Below are 24492 nucleotides of genomic sequence, written 5' to 3' on the forward strand. Positions count from 1 at the left end.
AAGAAAGAAAGAAAAAAAGAAAGAAATCTATTTGAAACACACAGCTTGTAGGTTCATTAAAATCTCTCTGATGCTGTATAGTCTTTCCATCTTCCCATTTAAAACACACAGCATTGAGACTCATTACAATTATTTAAAATGTGTACATCTTTCCAGTCGTCAAATTCCAAGAGTTTACCTTTTAAGGACAGACTCATGTTTTCAGAAGTATGACACATCTTGCCCCTAATGCCAATGCAATTATACATGTTTAATGGGGGCCATTTTAACAACTCCTTGATCTCCAAACAGTCGCAAAGTATTTATACTCTTCCTAAACTATTCTTCCCACACTAACCTTGGTAAGGGTCTCAAGTTTCTCTTCCAGACGTCTGCACTTGGAACGCAAGTTATCTACCTCGCTTCTCTTTGCTGTGATTTCCTTCTGGATCTGGTCAGCCACTTTCACCGCTGAAAGCAAATAAGTGAACATGAGACACCACACAAAAAGGACAATCATTCACCAGTCTAGTTCCCAGGTCTCAGTCTTCGGTCATTTACGCAAACATTTTTGATTTGAGGCATTGTTCTGACCCCAGGAACTTTGACACGTAGGATGTCTTATGACACAACAATGTTTTGCGGCCAGGACATTTTGACCGATGTCAATCCATGTCCAACTGAGCAGTCCTTAGTTGTTCTCTGTGTCTGGGAACAAGACTGTTTCTCCCTTACCACACCATTAAACAGATACTTCTCTCTAATTCGTTTACCTGAGATTACTTGTCTAAAAGAATTAAGATAGATCTGCAAGATTTGTCACTTCCTCAGGCCGACTTGCTCGTGCAATTTATCTTTGGTTCTAAAATGAACCAGGACAATGTGGAAGAAAGTTCAGCTAACTGAATTTGTATTCAATGGTTAATACTCTATGATGCACAAGAGCTGTTAACAGAATTCAGCCACATAGAAGAATCTTAATTTAGTTCCTTCTTATTTGATCTGTTAGTGATCTTCTTCAAACAGTACCGTACTTTTCGGACTATAAGGCGATACTTTTTCTTCTTTTTTTCACTTAAAATCGTGGGGTCGCCTTATACACGACGTCGCCTTATTCTCGGATAAAATAGGTTTCACGAGCACTGTGAACTTGAAATCAATATAGCAACTAACAACCATTTAAGTGGGGACCGCTCGGGTGCCATGTCAGCAGCGGCTTTCATGAACTTCTTTTGTTCAGACTCTGAGGGTTCAGATTTCTCTGGATTTTCTGGGAGTGAGTGACGACGACGACGACAACGAGTGACGATTGAGGTACCGCTGATCTTCTTCCCTGACTTTCTGTTTGAAACAGTGTTTCGTGTCGATTTTGAGCGGTCGCCATGTTTGATCATTGATGGTTTTTTTGGGTTTTTTCCCTACGTACAATGTTTTTCCTCATTTTTTTTCTTTATTTTTTTTTCTTTCATGCTGTCGCCTTATGCACGACACCATCGCCTTATCCATGACATCGCCTTATCCATGACATCGCCTTATGCACGACACCATCGCCTTATCCATGACATCGCCTTATCCATGACATCGCCTTATCCATGGCATCGCCTTATCCATGGCATCGCCTTATCCATGGCATCACCTTATCCATGGCATCGCCTTATCCATGACATCGCCTTATCCATGACATCGCCTTATCCATGACATCGCCTTATCCATGACATCGCCTTATCCATGACATCGCCTTATCCATGACATCGCCTTATCCATGGCATCGCCTTATTCTAGGATTTTTTCAGTTTTATTTTTAAAAGTAGGGGGTGCGCCCTAAACACGGCAGCGCCTTATACAGTAGTCCCTTCCATTTCCGGCCCTTTCGTGGGCGTGAACCTACCCGGAGCGGCCAGCTTTCCCATGACTAATGAGTTTTCCTTCTATAATTGACTCTTAATGGCCGTTAACCTGTCTGACGCGGTCAACGGTCACTGATTTTTGCCCTAAGGTGCCCCTCTTACTCGACAGGAGCGGCCACTTAACGGCCACTTGTCACTTTCGCGGGTGAGCGCCTGTGGTGTGTGTGTGTGTGTGTGTGTGTGTGTTGTGTGCACAGACGGCACAGCACGAGCAGACGACATGAATACTTACGCATGCGCAAACTGTAAATACAGACATGCGCATACATGTACATTTACGGCAGTCACTTCCGGATCGATCACAGCTGATGTGAGTTTGAAACACTTGTTTATCTGACACTCAAATACATATATAATAATCCAAACAACACACATAGAAACATACGAAACAATAGCTTAGCCAGGACGATCGAGTTAAACACGCAAATAATTAAGATGTATAAACGAAAGCAAAACTAACAGAGACAATGAATCGGCGGCTCGTGGATGATCGCTTTCTTTTCTTCATGAAAACTTGATCGTGTTTTGGGGTTTTTTTTGGAGGAGGAGGGGGCCTGTAATGAACGGCCACCTGATATTTGCGGTCACCTTTGCAATGACTAATGGGTGACCGGATATGGCAGGTACTACTGTAGTCCAAAAAGTACGGTATATTGAGATGTGACAACAAATTTTTTATTCAATTAATGTGTCAACAAATTTAACAAATAAAGCGAACTATCATGGCAAAAGAAATTAGAACAATCAACTTCTTTCCTCTAACAAAATTACCTTTGCTGTCCACAGAATCTTTGGTCCTCAACGCCTTGTGTGTAAGCTTGTAATCATGCTCGAATTCTGTATAAAGTCCAAAATAATGAATCAAGGTTGTGCATGTTTCTAGCCGAGTACTATTTTATCATTCTTAATGGCTACATTTAGAAAAGTAACAGACTGGATGGCTTCCAACATTTGACTACATCCACATCGGTAAACACAATAATCTTTGCTGTTATCTTTTTCAAGATTCACCTGATATGAACGCTTTATGTGCAAGACCTGACATGCGACACAATCCCTTTTGATATAAGTTATAACAATATTTATGATAGGTGCCTTCTTGTTCACTCTAATTCAAACACTCCAAAATGTCATGTTTTTTAAACAAACATATAGAGGCATTAATAAAAACATTCTCATTGGAAGCGGAAGAAATGTTGTGATGTGTGTGTGTGTGTGTGCGCATTCATGTGTGTGCTGGTGTGTGTGTGTATCTGTGTGTGTGTGTGTGTTCGTGCATACGTGTGTGCATGCTGGTGTGTGTGTGTGCTGGTGTGTGTGTGTGTGTGTGTGTGTGTGTGTGTGTGTGTGCTGGTGTGTGTGTGTGTGTGTGTCTGTGGGTGTCTGTGGGTGTCTGTGGGTGTCTGTGTGTTTCTGTGTGTGTGTGTGTGTGTGTGTGTGTGTGTGTGTGTGTGTGTGTGTGTGTGTGTGTGTGTGTGTGTGTGTGTGTGTGTGTGTGTGTCTGTGTGTTTTAATAATTGTTGTAAATCCCCATGAGCTCTTGTGAGAAGGGGCGATTAATAAGTGTTCATCATTCTTCTTCTTCTTCTTCTTCTTCTTCTTCTTCTTCTTCTTCTTCTTCTTCTTCTTCTTCTTCTTCTTCTTCTTCTTCTTCTTCTTCTTCTTCTTCTTCTTCTTCTTCTGATGATGATGATCATATCAAGATTTGGTTTTTTTCTTACCTTTCGAACGCTTAAGAAGCTTGTCCATCTCTTTGGCGTGGAAGTTCTTCAGGCGTGCCATCTCGCGCCGGAGGTTATCCTTGGCTTCGGTGACGCGCGAAACTTCCACCCGACTCTCCTTCAGCTCCATAAAAATGCTGTCCTTCTCCTGTTGTAGGAGACTCAGCTCCTGTGCCCTCACGCTCATCTCCTCCACAAGCTGAAAAAGAGAGAAAACAAAGCTTTTATTAATTTCTTTGAAGCCACTGGCAATAGACAATGTTTGGGAAATAATAAGTTGTGCCCCACTTTACTTGTACATTGTACAATCATGAAACACGTGGCCGACCAGTTAAAACCATGATCGCAGCAAATAACTGACTTTGATGTGTATGTTATACAGTGTCCACTCGATATGATGCCCTTTTCTTTAGAAAATCTGAGCCATGTTTCACTGGTGATGGCCTGCAGTGATCGCTAAGCGAGCGTGTCAGTTTTCCTAACTCCCATGACCTTGACCTCAAGTGAAACTCATGTGACCTCAGGCAAAACACATTGTCGGCTGTCACTCAGGGCAAGCGATCATTGGCGCAACAGACAGTAAACTCCCATTTGTATATTTACAGAAGAAATGGAGTCATATCGAGCGGACACTGCATAACATACATATCGGAGTTATTCGCTGCGATCATTGTTTTAACTGGTGGACAACATGTTTTCTGTTTGTACAAGAAAAGCAGGGCGCAACTCTTCCACAATGCTTGAAAATCCTAAGAGAGTTTTTTTTCTGGAAATCTTCTATTATCTGAGACTCTTGGCATCCTGAAAGAGGTGGATAAAAGCAGTTTTTGCGTGAAAGTGGTGGATTCATTAAAGCACTGTTGTTTATGCTCATATTTTGCAAACTGCCAAAATCTAACTCTAAAACCCCATATATACACACACATACAAGAGAATAAGTTCTAGATATCAAACTACAATTGAAATTCAGAACCAAAGTGAAACAGAAAAGAACTGACGGAACTACATTCGATGTGAAAGGACTGCATGACGTCCTTTTCAGCTCAATGATCTTTTTCTAAATAATTTTCCAAGTGAGCTGATCTTTTCAGAACACAAAAAGAGTGGGTACTGAATATGATTTAATACAAAGGGTCTTAATTCTCATGAGACAATCTAAATTCACAAAACTCCTTCGTAACATACCTTAACTCTCTCGTCCTCCAGTTCCCGGATGCGTCTTTCTCTCAGCTTCATTTTCTTGGACATGGCTTCCTGCGAAGCCTTCGATTCCTCCACAGCTGCTATCTTGGCCGCCAGTTGTTGATTCAGTTTTTCTCGGTCCTCTCGCATATTGTCGCTGGTTCTGCACACGCACATACACACACACAATTATACAGTGCAGGCTTGTTGCTGGGATAGATTTCTTTTGTCAAAAAGGCATTATGACTGGAAAGTGTTCATCAATCTATACTACATATAAAAATGGATGAAAGTGTGTGTGTGTGTGTGTGTGTGTGGGTGTGTGTGTGTGTGTGTGTGTGTGTGTGTGTGTGTGTGTGTGTGTGTGTGTGTGTGTGTGTGTCTGTCTGTGGTCGCCATACCTCAGAGATGTCAAGAGGTAAGGACAAGATATTGCACACTGCCATGCCACAGATGTGCACATGGGTTTTCGTTTCTCCTGACAATGTTTCCTTCCTCGGATAATGACCCTCCCCATTGTTGAATACAGCTTATATAGTGCAAGGGAGGTAACTCTTGCTTTGTTATCCATTGAAGGGAGGTAACTCTTATTATACCAGCAGACCGTTCCATTCATTCTCAAGGGGTGTAAAATGATCAGTTGAACCTGCTGCTCGATTATCTGAGATCAAAAACACCCGGGCGAAGCCGGGCCCTGACTGCTAGTTTCATATAAGTTTTGCCAACTTTATACTTGAGCTCGGAATATTAAGTGTCATGGCAACGACACAGCTGGACACAGTATCTTGCCCCATTGTCTTTTAACTGGGCCAACATGACCACGAAAGGCCACCTGCAATGTAGGGACAGTTTTGGCTGATCCCTAGGGTGTCCTTTCATAGCAGGTACCACTGTATGAATGGCATAAACCACCGTTTAAACCATGGCCATCTCTTTACCTTGTGTTGACCTCCATGAGTTGCGAGATGCTGGTGGACTGCTGTCTGACGGTGGAAAGAACCTTCTCCTTCTCCTCCAGCTGTAGCGTCGCTCTCTCCACCGTGCTCCTCAGCTGTACCACCTCCTCCCCCTTCTCCTCCGTCAGGCGGCGGTAGTGGTCGCGTTCCTGCCGCAGGCGTTCCACCTCCCCGTGCTCCTCCTCCATCTGTCGGATGGCCAGCTGCCTCTCTGTGTTGGCTGCTTCTATCTGTGCTCGGGTGGCCTGCGCAAGGAGAAGTGTTTTGTGTGTTCTGAATAAGGCTTTAAAGCCGAAGTCTACCAATTTTGTCCAATAGACAAATTCCAAAAATAACTCCGCCAGGTTTGTATGGGTTGTGGGAGAGTGACATTTTCTTGCAAAACCTTGTACAAGCATTGGAGTGGCCAATCACTAGCGAGGGGACCCTCCCATACATTTTAACCTGACAGAGTTACTTCCAAAAATCGTCTATTACCTAATGTGTGAATGAAGAACGAGTCCACCTTTGACTTAACCCATAGGACGACCATCATCTTCACATAAAAAACTGGAAACATACCCAATATTTTTCTGACTTTGCTTTTATGGCAATACTAATCAATGAAGAGTGTCTCTTCCAATGCCCTCACCTGGTAGTCAAGCCTGTTGTCAGAAAGCTGTTGTCGAAGAGTCTCCGCTTCCATTTTGAGTCGCTCGTTTTCAATGGCCAGTTTCGTCTTGAGCTCATTTGCTGTGGTCAGTTGTGCTGTCAAGGTGCTGATCTGGTCCGTGTAGCGGTCACGCTCATGTTTCTCTGTGCTCGCAACCTGCCAGTTCAAAGAAGAATGGTATTGTTTTTACCTTTCACAAAACTGTATTTTACAGACTTTACAAGGAAAGCTACTCTCCTCCGACATCTAGGGGACACAACTCGAAGGAGTTCTGGCCAATAAGAAGTCAAATGGGACTGTGTCTAAAATAAAGAAGACTTCAATTCCTTTGAAAAAAGAAAAAAAAGTTACCGACCAAACCCCTTACTTTTTTTCCCCCTGTTATAGGAAACACACATGTTTTTGTTTTTTGGGTCATACAGCTAAAGAACAGTTTGAAATACACTATAAATGATATCACCAATACAAGCTGTGACATAACTACATCACAAATCAACATCCAAACTAACACACACCCTGTCATGCATTTGCAGAGAAGCCTCCTGTTTAACGACCTCAAGCATCCTCTCCAGACGTTCCACTTCCTGCTGCTTGTGAGTTATCTGCCCTTCCAATGTCAGCGCCTTCAGTCGAAGCTCTTCTTCTCGTTCTCGCTGCTGCCGCACTCGCTCCCGTTCGTTCTCCAGGTCGCCTTGTAGGCGGGACACCAACATCTGCAAGAAAAGCCAAAAGAGCATGAACTTTGACTTCCATTATACAGTGGAACCCCCCCTTTAATAAAAACCAATTTAAGACTCCCCCTGCAATTCTGATAATAGTTTATAGTTTACAAAGTGATCGTATTCATAGTCACTGATATTTAATAATTGCAAACAACTTTTTATTTTATTTTATTTTATTTATTTACGAGGATTTATATCGCGCACGTATCTCACCACACAAGGCGACTCAAGGCGCATGTTACCTATTAATCAACAATATTGCACATGACATGCAAGACATCAACCCTAACAGAGCACACATTTGATAAGCTGAATTCGAGTTTTAATGAGATACGATACCGTTACATGCACAGCCTGGTGGTCACCTTACAAGTGTTTTACCTCGATTAAGTTAACAAGACAAACTTAATTCTGCCAGCACCTCGGAAGACATACATAACAAGTGACAGAACTTTTATGTGACGCCCTTATTCACATTTTTGACGTCTTCTCGAACTTTTTCTACCCTTTTTACTTCAGAGATTTCACGTCAGATGAGAGGGTCAAAAAGAGACGTCTTGGTTTGTTACATTGACGTCGTATCTAATCAAAGACAGAAAAATAGAGGAAAACGTACAGCATCAACCACTTCACTGCTTTGCTTTTCTTACCTGCAGATCTTCGGTTTTGGTTTCTGTAGCAGCCTGGTTGCGAACAGCTTCCGATCTCTCGGCCTTGACCTGGATCAGTTCTCGCTGGACCTCATCCAGAGACATTTCTAGCGCCTGGCGCTGCACAGACACAAAATCATCAACATCAGTAATCAAACAAGTGAGCACGCAAACAAGCTGGCAACCAACCAACTAATCAATGATCAATCAGTACTAATTTCATCCTATCCTTAGCACCAAAGAATGAAATACTAAGCTGGTCTGCGAGTAAACAATCATTCTCAATTTCAATTGGAGTTCTAAGAATGTTTTGGGAAAAGGAATAACGAACAGAAAATAAAGCAAGAAAACTCAAAACAATCATCTCTTCCACGATAAAAAAAACCCCACCAACAACAACAACAAATAACTGTTCTACGCAAATGCAGTGTTCGGGCAAATAAAATCAACTTTTCTGGTAAATACTGCACACACAGTTGCTGCTCTGTTTGACACTGTGCTATGCTAATTAGGTAGTTTTGTTCCCAGTTCCAATGACTATCCGGGACATAAGCTGTTAATGCGCTGAGAATTTGACACTGAGAGAAAGAAAGAGAGAATGCTTACTGTCCTACAGGCTAAATATTTCGCCTCTTAAGGACATGATATGGGTTATATGATAATTCGAGTGTTTACGCCCTCACGGCTTTTGATGAAATACACAAGTGTATGCGTGTTTAGGTGGTATCAGCCATCTGCACTTATGGCAGAATGACCGAGGTCTTTTACGTGCCATTGTGGTGACACGGGGATGGGATATGGCTTCCGTCTCTGGGTCTTCACATAAAGTTGACCCGTGTCCGTCCCGGCCCGAATTCGAACCTGCGACCTTCCGATCACAAGTCCAGTGCTCTACCAACTGAGCTATCGGGCCCCCCAGAAATTGACACTGTCCTTTCATCTCAGGTTAAATAGCGTGCGTACTACTGCCCAAGGCTTAGGGGTGGAGGGGAAGCAACTGTGATAATCACTTACTCATGTTTCTCTACATTAGTTGCTGCCCCTTTTTTCATCACAGGCCTCAATAACTATTAAAACGACAAAGTCACATCATAATAACTGAAGTGTCAGATTTGCAAAGTGTGCAAATTTCATTAAGACCTGAGCAGTGTTTTCATCCCATCTTTTAAGACCTTACTTTTTTAAGATTTTCTGTGCCATACCTCTGTAAATTTACCTCCATTTTAAGACTCCCTCCTTTTTAAGACCCGATTTTTGCAGATTTTTGGAGGTCTTAAATGGGAGTTGCCCTGTACAACTGACCTTCTCTAGCCACATGCTGCGGTCATCCGCGTAGTCTTGCTTCAGCTGTTTCAGCTTGACCTCCAGCTCTCCGATCGTCTCGTTCTTCATCCTGCCCTGCTGCTGCTGCTGCTCTCTGGTAATGATAGAAAAGTTACAGTGAATGTTTAGCTACGACGTGCCTGCTTGTGTGTGTGTTTGCCTGCATGCAGCATGTGTGTATTTCAAAGCTTGCATGCCGTTTTTGTGTGTCTGCCTTACAGTCTGTACTTGTTTGCTGTATTGTGCCAGCATATTTACAATCAATGCTAAAACATAAGTGTTGAATGAGATGTGTTTGTGGCCTTATCTAATTTAACTGATACAGATGTAATGAGTTGATACATCAAAAATCAAATTAAAGAACTGAAAGCAAAATATTTGTCTAAAGAGAGAACAGGTTGCTTTCATCACACAACCTTTACCGTACTTTCCGGGTGACAAGGCGCTTCGTTATACAAGACGCACCCCCTTCTTTTTAAAACAAATTGTAATCCAGTCACCCATTGGACACAGGGGGCCGATAGGGCGCACCAAAATGACCCAGTTTTTGCCATGAGAGGTGGTTCCCCTGTCATATCTGAGAGAGGAAACACTTCCTGCACCGGGGTCAGTGACCGGTCAGTGACCGACTTTAACTGAGTGAAAATATGTGTGCTCTGTGTGTGCGGCCAGATCAAAGGCATTGTGATAGCTGGGTGGCCTTGTTTATAGACACGACCTTCTTCCCAGGGGTCAATGACCCAGTTTTTGCCATGAGAGGTGGTTCCCCTGTCATATCTGAGAGAGGAAACACTTCCTGCACCGGGGTCAGTGACCGGTCAGTGACCGAGTTTAACAGAGTGGAAATCTGTGTGTGCGGCCAGATCAAAGGCAGGGCAGTACCTAGTAGCTGAAACATGCATTATCACAAGTTGTTTGACTGGTACTCAAGCGGTCTCTTTGATTTTTTTCGTATTTCATACACGGATTAGGCGCTTCGTTATACAAGACGCAGGGGTCGAACTCGAGGAAAAAAGTCGCGCCTTATGACCCGGAAAGTACGGTATATTTCACTCCAAAGCAAAAGCCACACTGTGAGCTATCAATAATGAAAGATGGTATTGAGCAAAGCAAAGCAAAAGGGCAAAAAACAGCAAACTCACTCTAGCATTCGTAGCTGGTTTTGCAATGCTGCCGTCTGTTGTCTAGCATTGCTGGCTCTTTCATTGGCTTCCTCTAGGCGTCTATCTTGATCGAACGTCACACTACTCACTCTAAAATAAATAAACATACATAAAAGTTTACACATATGTACGTAAAAGCAACAAGAAAAAAGCCCCCCCCCCCCCCCCCATTTTTTTATGAGAACAATGAATTACTCACACCCTAAATTAACAAAATTAATATTCTAAACCATTACAACAGATTTAAACAAATCCGTCTTTGTTCTTGGACAGCATTTCAGAAAAAGACTGTGGCAAATGAAAACAAGTCGCGTAAGGCGAAAATACAACATTTAGTCAAGCTGTCGAACTCACAGAATGAAACTGAACGCACTGCAATTTTTCAGCAAGACCGTATACTCGTAGCATCGTCAGTCCACCGCTTGTGGCAAAGGCAGTGAAATTGACAAGAAGAGCGGGGTAGTAGTTGCGCTGAGAAGGATAGCACGCTTTTCTGTACCTCTCTTCGTTTTAACTTTCTGAGTGTGTTTTTAATCCAAACATATCATATCTATATGTTTTTGGAATCAGGAACCGACAAGGAATAAGATGAAAGTGTTTTTAAAAGGATTTTGAAAATTTAATTTTGATCCTAATTTTTATATTTTAAATTTTCAGAGCTTGTTTTTAATCCAAATATAACATATTTATATGTTTTTGGAATCAGGAAATGATGAAGAATAAGATGAACGTAAATTTGGATCGTTTTACAAATTTTTTATTTTTTTACAATTTTCAGATTTTTAATGACTAAAGTCATTAATTAATTTTTAAGCCACCAAGCTGAAATGCAATACCGAAGTCCAGCCTTCGTCGAAGATTGCTTGGCCAAAATTTCAATCGATTTGATTGAAAAATGAGGGTGTGACAGTGCAGCCTCAACTTTTACAAAAAGCCGGATATGACGTCATCAAAGACATTTATCGAAAAAATGAAAAAAAAAGTCCGGGAATATTATTCCCAGGAACTCTCATGTAAAATTTCATAAAGATCGGTCCAGTTTAGTCTGAATCGCTCTACACACACACACACACACGCACAGACACACACACACACACACACACATACACCACGACCCTCGTCTCGATTCCCCCTCTATGTTAAAACATTTAGTCAAAACTTGACTAAATGTAAAAAAAGACAAAGTTAGATTTGCTCATTTCTTGATCATTATTACCAGTACAAAATGCAATCAATACTAGTTTTTAAACGCCTCAGATTCGCTAAAAGAAACTAGTTAAAAAATGTCATCTCATATCCTTTAATACAATTGTTTGCCTTACAGTCAGAACCTCATTATTTACAAGAGCATTCTTTCTGTTAATTTCTTTCTTTGCAATTGCAGAGTAGTTAGACATGCATTCAGCTTTTAGTTTTTAAGTCTAAATCCACTTTTCTATCAGTCTAAGTGATCTCAAAATGATCTATGCAATGAAAAAGCACACACACATTTTTCATAACAGAAACTATTTTACAAGTAACATGCAGTTAGTGCAATAAGTAAGATTAGCAAAAGTACAGAAATACCATCTGATCCATTTAGGGAAAAAAGAAATAAAATATATTCAATGGATGTGAAAATAGCTTCATGTGCTTGCCTGTGCTAGCTGAAGATAAACATATACAATAGAAACACCATTTAAGCGTTACATTTTTTAGGAATTAAACAAGATAGAAAACACATGAAATTTTGAATAAAAATGTTCATATTACCCTCAACTACATTTATACAAGGGATTATAAAAGTACATGCACTTTTTCCCCAAATTGGTGTATTTTTTAAAAGTTCTTACTTTCTTAAGGCCTCTTCAGCCTCTGTTCTTAGTCTGAAATAGTCATAACAGATAAATAATAAAGGAGGAAGAATGATTATTATTCATAAGTTTTTTCTTAAAGCATCAACATTTACTGCTAAGATTGACTCAATACAGAAAATGATTCCTGGATTATGTAATGGCATTGGCACACGTCAAGTATTACAGAATCTGGTGCAAATGTCTGTGTAACAGCGATGAAGGAGAACGTACGCGCACAGTGGTACCTGCCATGTGTGGCGCCTCCAGTGAGAGGACACCTCCCTTAAAAGGACAGCCGGCAGGGATGTAGCTCAGTCGGTAGCGCGCTGGATTTGTATCCAGTTGGCCGCTGTCAGCATGAGTTCGTCACCACATTCGGCGAGAGATTTATTTCTCAGAGTCAACTTTGTGTGCAGACTCTCCTCGGTGTCCGAACACCCCCCGTGTGTACACGCACGCACAAGACCAAGTGCGCACGAAAAAGATCCTGTAATCCATGTCAGAGTTCGGTGGGTTATAGAAACACGAAAATACCCAGCATGCTTCCTCCGAAAACGGCGTATGGCTGCCTAAATGGCGGGGTAAAAAACGGTCATACACGTAAAATTCCACTCGTGCAAAAAAAACCACGAGTGTACGTGGGAGTTTCAGCCCACGAACGCAGAAGAAGAAGAAGAAAGGACAGCCTCTGTTGTCTCTTATCTCTACCAAAATTGATACCTGTCATGACAGGCCACCTACAAGGTATAAAGGGACACTTTTGGCTGGTCACAAGGGTGTCCTTTCATCGCAGGTACCACTGTCTGTGAAAGCAAAGCCAGTGGTAAAACTAAAGCAATGTGCAGACCTGGAACCCCAATTCATTAACTGGAGTATTCTCCAAAAAAACGTAATGTCTTTTCAGCAAAATGAGTGTACCATTGAAAAAAGATACAAGCATGCTGCGGACTCTTTCCTTGCACCGTCATTTCGACTTGACGTCAAAACGCAAATGGCTGTAATTTTCGCACTTTGTCCCGATCACTGCTCTCGTCTCATCACTTTGTACAAGATTCCAAATTAACAGGTTTATCACTAAACTGGGTTAATCAAGACTATAATGCATCATCTGATGTGTCACAAGAGTTGAAAAACGGGCGTGGCTTCAGGATGTGCTTGTGAAAAAAAGTAGTCTAGGAATTTGTTCATCTTTTTTTTTTGTCCACCAACCTTACTGATCATACTTTAGACAATCAAGAGTACAAAATACGTCAAAATCGTATGGGTTCCCAGGTCTGAACATGCTTAGCATTACTGCGTGCATTTTTATGCAAGTGCAGAACAGTGCAAAATTGCTCGATGCTTCCTTACCGAAATAATTGACACCAGCTTTGCACAAAGTAACATTTTCGCTTCACTCAATAAGGAAAATAAATAACAAGAACTTCAACAGCAGTTTTTCTCACCTGTCTTGATGTTCTCTCAAAAGAGCCTGTTCTTTTTCATAGGATGACTTTCTCAGTTCCTCCAGTTCACGTTCCAGCTGGGACAGACAAACAATACCATCACTCATCAGAACGAACAATGTAAGAGATGGTTTGGTTTGGTTTTTTTTTGCTTTACGCCCAGCCGACCACGAAGGGCCATATCAGGGCGGTGCTGCTTTGACATATAACGTGCGCCACACACAAGACAGAAGTCGCAGCACAGGCTTCATGTCTCACCCAGTCACATTATTCTGACACCGGACCAACCAGTCCTAGCACTAACCCCATAATGCCAGACGCCAGGCGGAGCAGCCACTAGATTGCCAATTTTAAAGTCTTAGGTATGACCCGGCCGGGGTTCGAACCCACGACCTCCCGATCACGGGGCGGACGCCTTACCACTAGGCCAACCGTGCCGGTTAATGTAAGAGATAATTTCTTCTTCTGCATTCAGGGAAGGAAATTCCCCTGTACACTCGTGTCTTTTTGCATGAGTGGGTTTTTACATCAGGCATGGGAATTCCAAAATAGAAAAAACTCGGAAAATAGGCCAAGGTCCAAGGGCCGCCTATGCCACGGCGGGGTAGGGGGGGGGGGGGGGGAGGGGGGGGGGGGGGGGGCAGAGCCGCCAGGAAGTTTTTAAAAAAAATTTTTTAGCATTATTTTTAGACCAATATTTTGATAGTTCTCATGTAAGCAAATAATGGATAGAGAGACAATAGCATACATATAATTTAATTTACCTTTTTTTTCCGCAGACAATTCTTTATTTTCGCTGAAACCTAATTTCTTTTTTGCGGAAATCCGCGATTTCGCGGAAAATTCCCATGCCTGTTACATGTATGGTCGTTTTTACCCTGCCAGTTAGGTAACCAAACGCCCATTTTGAAGGATGCATGCTTGATATTTTTGTGGCACTAGCAGGTCTGCACATAAGTTGACCTTGGAGATTGGAAAAATGTCGATCCTTAACCCACCAGACGCAGCTAGGATTTAAACCCACGACCTTCCGCTTGGGAGGCTTGCGTCTTATCCAGTAGGCTACTGCGCCTGTCTCGTACAAACAATGTTTGATCATGTGCTCACAGTGAGTGTTCATGTGCATAAGAGCATTTGGCTGATGTGTACACAAAGTTGTGTGAGTACATCTGTTTCATCTAACGGTTTATAAAATCTTCTACACAAGACAAACCTGCACATTTCTCTGCTTCTGGCTCTCAGCTTCCTGGTCAGATTCTTGCAGGCATTTCTCCAGCGTGAGAACCAGGGCAGCAATGCTCTGACTGGTGCTCGCCGGATCTCCCTCAAGGTATGGCCGACCTCGCGCCCGCTCCCTGCTTGCTAGCACGGCTCGCAGCTGACTCAAAGCCATTGTGGTGGCGTAGCAGGACTGGCTGCTGCTCTCAGCCTGCTTGTTCATCTCACCCAAGGCCTGTGGCGAAGAAATGAATAAAAGAGTAAATGTCTGTCACGTTGAGCATTTGCAAACACTCTGGAAGAGACTTCACAGCAATAACAGTTCAAGTTTTAATGGCATTTAGAATTGATATATGAATAGAAGAAGTGAAGACTAGAGCACCATCCAATTATAACATTTCCATCGTACATTAAACAGCCTGGTAGTTACAATTACAGCTCCAGAATATCATTCATAATAGTTTTCGGGTTGATTGGCCAAATAATAGACGGGCGCAGTGGCGTGATGGTAAGACGTCGGCCCCCTAATCGCAAGGTCGTGTGTTCGAATCCCGGTCGCTGCCGTCTGGTGGGTTAAAAGTGGAGATTTATCCGATCTCCCAGGTCAACTTATGTGCAGACCTGCTTGTGACTTAACCCCCTAGAGTGCTGTCCCTTCAGCGCCGAGCGGCTGCATTTCAGGGCTCTCTCATATTTCGTACTGTGCGCCTTGAGTCGCCTTGTGGTGAGATATGTGCGCCATATAAATTCTCGTATTATTATTATAACTACTCTGAAACTGTCCGCTTTGACTCAAAAATCTGATTTCCACAAAAGGTCTGAAGATTCTCAGATTATTTTTGCAGCGAACATTAAATACTTAGAATGTGCATTCAAAGGTCAAAGGCACTCAGCTCACCTGTTCCTGAGCGCGGCACTTTTCCTGTAATTGGGAGAGCGATGCCTGCAGTTTGTTGATGAGGGCTTCTTGGCTGGCTGACTCTTTCTGCCTAATTGTCCAATAACAGAAACACAAGTAAAGGATTAAAACAAACAAACAAAACAAACACAAAAGTGTAAGAAATATACAAATAACTCATCCTCTGCACGATCTTCTCAAGAACCTGATCAAGCAATCTCCTTTTGTTTGTTGTGACAATACTTCTTTCCCTACAGGTAAAAAAAACTTAACGGAAAAGGAGGGTGACTTTCTGTCTGTTACTGTCTGCCTGTCAGTCACACAACACACACACTCTCTCTCTCTCTCTCTGTTTGTGTTGACTGTCTGTCTCACACACTCATGGGTGCAACCTGGAAAATTCCAAAAACCTGCAAAAGTTGGGGTCCAGGGGCAGCGCCCCATTGGGGGGGTCTGGGGGGCGAGAAGCTGAAGCTTTTTTAGTATTTAAAATGCCCAAAAAAAACCTCTCCTGGAACAAAAACATACAAAGTAAACCATACTATTCATCCTTATTATGCTCGTCAACTTTTCAAAAACCGGCACTGCCGGCAGCCGATGAAACCAAAAACCGGCTGCCGGCATGTAGCCGGCAGAGTTGGACCCATGCACACTACAGTACGGTCCCACACACACACCCAACAATACCACACACACACACACACACACACACACACACACACACTCTCTCTCTATACGCAAGAATGTATGTATATCCTACAACGTGTATATAGTCATGTGAATAGTTTTTCTGCCTTTTTTTATTTTTTTTTATTTTTTACTGTCATGCTTATCTTTTGTAATTGTTTTACGTATATATGTATTTAAGATTAGAATAGTCCCTCTCTGGGCGAGGGCTGGTTGAAAAGAAGCTCGTTTATATTGCTTATGCCACAACCCTCGTAAAATAAAATTTGATTTGATTTGATTTGATTTGATCTATCTCACTTCCTCCCTCCCTGCGGTAAGAAAAACTCACCTGAGCTCCAACACAGTATCCCTGTTGACAATGGTCTCATGCAGTTTAGATTTCAACTCTTCATTGTTGGCACGGAAGTGACGCTTCTGCTGCTCTGTGCTTTCAATGGCCTGTACACAACAACAAGTTAGAACACACTGCACTGTTAACACAGAAAAAAACCCACTTAATGAGTTATCTTTTTTTAAAAAAGGACAAATCTGCAAACTGTTTGAAAATAATTGTAAAACAATGTTTGAGTTAATTGAAAATGTCCAGCATTTTATCAACTTCTACTTAAAAATTTTTTATATAGAAAACAAATTGCCGATCAGTCACTCCTACTGGTTTTGATTGCATTCAAATGCTTTTACATATTAAATAAGTTCATTGCTATATATATATGTATATATCATCAAATCTTTCTTTGATGGGTTGCCCTTCTGGACATTTTTTGTTGGAGCTGATCTTCCCGTCTTACAAGTTACAGCTGATACAAGTTCATAAAATGCTCAGCGTGATTGCTGAAAATCAAGAGCAGAGTTATACCCTGACACAGAACGCTCTGAGTCTGCAGGCACAGTAACAGTGTTGTCTCACAAGTTGGTGTCAATTTAAGCCTGTTGGATTTCGCTACTGTGGCACTGCTGAGATGACACCAAGGATTTTTCTTCTGAACCTTTTTTGCTTTCTTATCACATGTGACATTTGCAAAACTAGCCTGCAAGTGGCGATCGCCCAGTCATACAATTCAAGAACTCACATCTTGCAACTTTTTCCGCAGTTCCACCACTTGTTCCTGTGACTCTTTGAGCGACCTTTCCATATGAGACCTGAAAACCAAAAAAAAATCCCTGTAGTTTTATGAAACTCAAGGCGCTGTAACAGATTTACTAATGGTCTGATGACACTGGATTTAACCATAGCGAAATGACCATCCTATTTTAAACTGCCAGTGCAGATCTGCAATGATAACAGTTATCAGCATCTCCATATTCTCAGTTGTCATATATGTGCTTCTAGCAAAGCTAATACAAATGTAAACTGATACTGTACTTGCAGAATGCCAAGATCATCATTTTTCCTGATTACAGAAGCTTATCTTGAAACATTTTCATGTTAAGTAACTTTAATAAACTAGTGACAAACATAAACACAAGACACAGATTGAAACCTAAATAAAACTGTTGCTCCTTGCGCTTTCCACATGCATGCTTCTTAATCTTATAGTCACAATAGCGCAAGCATACACATACCATATGAAAGAAAGCAACTTTCTCTTTCTCATCTATTAAAAGTGCTATTCAGTGGGCGGGGATGTAGCTCAGTCGGTAGCGCGCTGGATTTGTATCCAGTTGGTCGCTGTCAGCGTGAGTTCGTCCCCACGTTCGGCGAGAGATTTATTTCTCAGAGTCAACTTTGTGTGCAGACTCTCCTCGGTGTCCGAACACCCCCGTGTGTACACGCAAGCACAAGACCAAGTGCGCACGAAAAAGATCCTGTAATCCATGTCAGAGTTCGGTGGGTTATAGAAACACGAAAATACCCAGCATGCTTCCTCCGAAAACGGCGTATGGCTGCCTAAATGGCGGGGTAAAAAACGGTCATACACGTAAAATTCCATTCGTGCAAAAAACACGAGTGTACGTGGGAGTTTCAGCCCACGAACGCAGAAGAAGAAGAAGAAGAAGAAGCTATTCAGTGTTTAGGAAGTACAGTTCAACCCTCCCAACCCACCCCCACGTCAACCCCAATTTAAGACGCCCTCCCTTTTAAAACCTTGTGACATTTTCTGTTCATAAACTCTGCAAATTTACCTCCATTCTAAAACTAGAATTTCTCAGATTTTTAGAGGTACTAAAAGAAGGTACCCTGAGTTCTGCATATTCTGAGTACAAAAGAATTATCTTCTAACTCACGGAGGAGCAAACTCAAAAGCCCTCCTTGGGGGCTTAGAGACAGACGACAACTCTGCGGCAGGAACTGTGGAGAATGCTGACTTCGTGGGACTGGTAAACAGCAGACTGGAAAATGTGCGTCCAGAAGAAGAGTCTGCCAGAAGGTGGCTCTGCAGTCGCTCTGTTTCCCGTCGCTGATTTTCTAGCTGTGCCCTGAAAACATAGAACTTTCATATGTTAGCAGTCACACATCTCAGACAGAAGTTTTGAATACTGTGTTGAAAAAGGTGTGTGTGTGCGGGTGTATGAGTGATGAACATAATAGATTCTACACACTTCCCCAACAAATAACAAATATATCAAACTGGTAATTAGCTTGTTGACAGCAAATTATCCCACACCCACAGGAATAAAATCAATATAGAACAAATTCATACACACATTTACATACAAAACTGATATTGTAAACAAAATAAGTCTTGAACTATCATGTTTGTTTCTGCTGTACCATGAAATATTACAACACTGTGAGTAAATCAACGTGATACTGAAACTGATAATTACAGCAGATTAATTACTAAGATTATTTATCAATATGAGGCTTATATCGCGCGTATTCCGTGGGTACAGTTCTAAGCGCAGGGATTTTTTTATTTTTAAATTTTTTTATTTTATGCAATTTATATCGCGCACATATTCAAGGCGCAGGGATTTATTTATGCCATGTGAGATGGAATTTTTTTACACAATAAATTATTAAAGCTGATACAGTCGAATCTGCCCTGGCAACCACCTGCACACAACGACCACCCATGAGTTGTTTTTCCCCAAATATAAATTATTTAAAATCCATAGCGTCACCATGTCTTGGTCTTTATAGACAGGTTCGACTGTACTTAATAGGCAAAACATTTACCTGAGATCAGAAATGGTTTTCTGTTCTGATGAAATGTCAACCAGGGAGGCAAGAGAAGTTGTCAAAGGTGATGTCACTTGTTTACTCTGAAAAAAAGACAAGTACAGTGGAGTCCAGCTATAACGAACCTGGGTATAACGAAATCCCTCTTTTAACAAACTGCCATTGATTTCCCGGCAGACAGCCTTCTATTTCTTACTTGTTACTTTCCGGCTACATCGAACCTTTTGAACTCATTTGCATAAGGAACCCCTCTTTTAACAAACACGTTTTCATCGCCCCAGAGCCGTTTTGTCTCTAAAAGTCACATTAGGCTACAACGAACTGATGTCAATAATTCATTGTCTCCAAAGACAAAAATACACAAAAATACACAAACACAAGTGCACATCGCGTGATGAGCGAACTCTGAACAAACTAACAGCGGGAGGTGCACGGAACAGATCAAACCAAAACCGAAAGTTGTGGTGACGTCATGACATTTTGCAATGTACGTCAGCGAAGCTCGTGCACATGTGGTCGGTCTTGCTAAAAACAATGGCTGACAAACATGGTTTCGAAATCTGGAACTGTTTTTTTTTGTTTTCTCCGATCCGTGACCGAGTGACGTGATAGAACCACGCGTTCGTTTGAATCAATACTCTCCTCAGGCAGTGAAGTCTCCTATGGACTGGGTGGCCGAGTGGTAACGCACTTGCGCTCGGAAGCGAGAGGTTGCGAGTTCGACCCTGGGTTAGGGCGTTAGCAATTTTCTCCCCCCTTTCCTAACCTAGGTGGTGGGTTCAAGTGCTAGTCTTTCGGATGAGACGAAAAACCGACGTCCCTTCGTGAACACTACATTGGGGTGTGCACGTTAAAGATCCCACGATTGACAAAAGGGTCTTTCCTGGCAAAATTGTATAGGCATAGATAAAAATGTCCACCAAAATACCCGTGTGACTTGGAATAATAGGCCGTGAAAAGTAGGATATGCGCCGAAATGGCTGCGATCTGCTGGCCGATGTGAATGCGTGATGTATTGTGTAAAAAAAATCCCATCTCACACGGCATAAATAAATCCCTGCGCCTTGAATATGTGCGCGATATAAATTGCATAAAAATTTTATTTTTTTTAAATCCCTGCGCTTAGAACTGTACCCACGGAATACGCGCGATATAAGCCTCATATTGATTGATTGATTGAAATTGCTCAACACTGTGGACAGTCCGGAGTGCAGTTATGTCCCATGAATGAGCGAGTCAAAGTTTTATCGTGAAAACTGATGCTTTTCATGCACCTCCCGCTGTAGTATGTTTGCCTCTCTCTATGGATTATATTATGAAGCTGTTGAAAACATGCAGAGATTGTACTCTCCAAGGAAAGATCGATGGGACGATCATTTGAAGGTGATTGGGAAAACTTGTCTTGAGGCCTTCTTCTTCTTCTTCTGCGTTCGTGGGCTGAAACTCCCACGTACACTCGTGTTTTTGCACGAGTGGAATTTTACGTGTATGACCGTTTTTACCCCGCCATTTAGGCAGCCATACGCCGCTTTCGGAGGAAGCATGCTGGGTATTTTCGTGTTTCTATAACCCACCGAACTCTGACATGGATTACAGGATCTTTTACGTGCGCACTTGGTCTTGTGCTTGCGTGTACACACGAAGGGGGATAAGCCACTAGCAGGTCTGCACAGAAGTTGACCTGGGAGATCGGAAAAATCTCCACACTTAACCCACCAGGCGGCCGCGGCCGGGATTCGAACCCTCGACCTTACGATTAGGAGGCCGACGTCTTACCACCACGCCACAGCGCCCGTCAGTCTTGAGGCCATTTAGGGTTGAAAACTCTACAGCGAATTACTGATATAACGAACTAAAATGTATCTCCCTTGAGATTCGTTGTACCCGGACTCCACTGTAAAAACAATTTGAGGACACTCCAACCAATTCTTCAGTTCACAAACACTACAAATATTGTCAACTCAGTGATACCTTTCTTAAAAGACCGGCATCTACAATCTGGAAAATGTTGGTCTTAAAAAGGGGGAGTCTTAAAATTGAGGTAAGCTTACTGATGACACTATGAGTATGAAGAGAAAGACTGAGAAATGAGGTCCGCAAGTAGAATCTATACAGTCTGGAAAAGATGATCATTAACAGAGTTTGTATTGTATTATTGACACTAGTTTGGAATACACATTTGTTTCTATCATTGACTAGAATAAAAATCAAAAGATATTATATATATATATATGACTACAAATGATCTTCCTTAGCAACTTAGGCCTTGTACAAGTTGTAGTTCACAGTATACAATTATGAAATTCGTAACAACATTATCAGTACACGAGTAAACGAAAATTGCCCTAATTACACTAAAAAGGTACAGGAATAAATGTGAAAGGGTTGCCAGTATAACCAGGACGAGGAGGAAAAGAATCAAAAGAAAAACAGATTGGAAGAAAAAATCTAACGGAAGAAATCCACAGAAACCAAGAGAGAGAGAACGACAGAGATAGGTAGGGGTGGGGGGCAGGGGAGGGGGAAGGGAGGGGGGGGGGGGGGGGGGACAGCCCGCATGCGTGTGGGTGAGAGGGAGAAAGAGAGAGAGAATTGCAAACTGCTAAGCCTCATGATCACACACAAAAAGAAAAAGATTTTCTTGAAAAAGTCCAGTCACCCTGTAAATTTCCACAACAAAAACACACAGAGAGCTGTGATATATTTCAAACACCAGAAAATAGCATCTACCTCAGGACTACCAAATCCAGATCCATTCAATCCAGACCCTGTAAGCAACAGAAAGGCAACAAATTAGCAAATAACAGACACACACTAACACAGGTAAATTATACAGTATGTATCAAAAGTGTCTTAATAAATATAATTTCAGAATATGAATGTATACATACATTGTACATGTATGATGTACAACATGTTTAATATGCACTAGTAAATGTGGTATCAAAAAAATAATAAACACATATATACACGAATAGTGTCTGTCTGTCTGTCTGTCTGTTCGCGATGCACGGCCAAAGTTCTCGGTGGATCTTTTTCAAATTTAGACACCGTATTCAGCTACACCCCGGACACAACCTCATCGATGAGATATTTCAACACGTGCTCTCAGCGCGCAGCGCTGTGCGCGCTGAACCGATTTTTTTTGTTTTTGTCGGGATCCACTACCAGTAACTCTTCCTTATCTTCTGCAGTGTTTTCAGCCGCGATTATCTCCCTTCCTCCATGTGGCGTCAATCCATATTCCCGTTACTACGTTACTATCTTTAGAAGGTCACTGCACGTTACTATTTTCAGAAGGTCTCCAGTGTTTTGCGCGTTTATCTCCTTTCCTCCGTGCGCCGGCAAAGCCGGCGTACACCCGGCAAAGACGGGTCCCAGGCGCAGCCTGGTATTCGGTTCTACTTCTTCCCGGTGAAGCCGGTACCCGGCGAAGCGGGTAATCATCTAGTATAATATGTAATTTATATCAAAATTAAGTGTCTTTATTATTGGAGTATATGACAACGTATAATAGTTTATGGTACATTGAGTAGTTTCTTGAATTTCAACAAAATAAGTTTCTTGCTTAATAGTAATGATGTATACATGTAGATGTATATATATATGCAGCTTCAACAGTGTGCATTAATAATTGTTTGTGTGCATGCCTATCTCATATTAGCGCTACTCTTATATGTCACAGTCTTTCTATGTGAGCTTGCAAGTTTGGAGCGATCCAGTGAAACATGATTTATTTTAATACATAATTTGGTGCATTATCACTGAATCTAGACACTTGCTTCTATGAATATGTTAATTTTTGTATGCATACTGATGTAGTATTGAATAGTCTAAATCTAACTTAACATTCAAAGACCCTTGAACATGCATCTATCAAGCCCCATGCAGTCTTCAGATTTAATAATAGTGAAATCATTATACATATATATATGACAGAAACTGGCAATTAATCCTTCTCACAATCTCATGTACTTTAAACACAAAAAATCCTTCCTAGTGAGCCACACAGCAAGACAGAGTACTTTAAATTCAGTGTCAAGAGGCAAAGCAGATCCTACTCTTAAAAGCAGTCCTACAACGCCGAGTGAGAATCACGACTAGTCTTTTGGTGCAGGGCCCAAAAACATGTCCATTCTTGTTTCGATTTCACACACCAAAAAATGCACTTACCCTGGGCAAGAGCAGACACAGTGGCTGTTCTTAATTTACTGCCTTCGATTTCAAGCTGTCGAATTTGCTCAGCAAACTCGTGGCTTGATGGTTTTCTGCTTGTCTGCATGGATACGCTTTGTGCGGCATTGAAACTGGAGGAAAGTGGCAAACTCGCAGAATGTCTTTGCCCGAGAGAAGTTTCAAAAGTGTCAGTCCCAGTCGCTGTAGTTAAAGTGCCTCCGCTAGAAGCGACGACGCCAAAAGACGGGTTAAGAGACGATAGATCCATTGTTGACACAGCTAAGAGGTTAATCTAAGGATCAAACATTTTGATCGCTAAACTAAGCAACGTCAAATAGTCAATCGTCCCATCACTATGCCGCGGACATGTTTGTTTTCGTATCGAGCGCGTTTCCGCTAGCGCATGCGCAGAACGGAGCCGATTTCGAAAGTAAGTTTAGAAACTGGCAAGAAGAGACGCGGACGATACTGATAAAAAAAAAAATTAAAAAAAGGAGTAAAATATCGTCCAGTAGAGCCGCGCGGACGATATAAAATGTATCGTCACGATCATATCAAAATTACATAACTCATACTTAGGCAGTTCTGCAGAAGAGAGTCCATCGAGTCTACTGCTCCCAATCACTTGCATAACATGTGAAACTGAACTGAAGGGCCCGGAGCAGAATTGAGTCACGCTAAAAACCAGTTTAATAATCAGTATTGTTCTCTCTTGGAGTTAAGTTGCCGAACTGAAAGGGAGACAGGTATTTCTTAGATCAGCATTTTTCATATGATTCTGACGATATTAAAGTTGAAAAGACTGATTGACCGACTAAACGGCAGACAACTCATTGAAGTCGCCTGCCCGG

General features: G+C 41.9%; 1 protein-coding gene across 1 annotated transcript in view; it reads right to left on the reverse strand.

The window, feature by feature from the left end:
- Window positions 1-24071, reverse strand: part of LOC138968591 (coiled-coil domain-containing protein 158-like) — a 49865-nt gene extending 25794 nt beyond the window's left edge. Inside the window, exons 1-19 of the mRNA XM_070341181.1 lie at window positions 23639-24071; window positions 22196-22233; window positions 19463-19548; window positions 18568-18759; window positions 17412-17481; window positions 16670-16779; window positions 15652-15742; window positions 14749-14988; window positions 13536-13612; window positions 10235-10345; window positions 9072-9186; window positions 7770-7889; window positions 6913-7110; window positions 6377-6553; window positions 5728-5990; window positions 4793-4952; window positions 3608-3806; window positions 2658-2723; window positions 338-450 (exon numbers count right to left, since the gene is read on the reverse strand). Of these exons, the coding sequence (XP_070197282.1) occupies window positions 338-450; window positions 2658-2723; window positions 3608-3806; window positions 4793-4952; window positions 5728-5990; window positions 6377-6553; window positions 6913-7110; window positions 7770-7889; window positions 9072-9186; window positions 10235-10345; window positions 13536-13612; window positions 14749-14988; window positions 15652-15742; window positions 16670-16779; window positions 17412-17481; window positions 18568-18759; window positions 19463-19548; window positions 22196-22233; window positions 23639-23909 (2697 nt within the window). The 5' untranslated portion in view covers window positions 23910-24071. The remainder of the gene's footprint in view (window positions 1-337; window positions 451-2657; window positions 2724-3607; window positions 3807-4792; window positions 4953-5727; window positions 5991-6376; window positions 6554-6912; window positions 7111-7769; window positions 7890-9071; window positions 9187-10234; window positions 10346-13535; window positions 13613-14748; window positions 14989-15651; window positions 15743-16669; window positions 16780-17411; window positions 17482-18567; window positions 18760-19462; window positions 19549-22195; window positions 22234-23638) is intronic.
- Between the last annotated feature and the right edge of the window lie 421 nt (window positions 24072-24492).

This window comes from Littorina saxatilis, linkage group LG6 (genome assembly GCF_037325665.1).
Source record: "Littorina saxatilis isolate snail1 linkage group LG6, US_GU_Lsax_2.0, whole genome shotgun sequence".
In the NCBI taxonomy this organism is placed as follows: Eukaryota; Metazoa; Mollusca; class Gastropoda; order Littorinimorpha; family Littorinidae; genus Littorina; species Littorina saxatilis.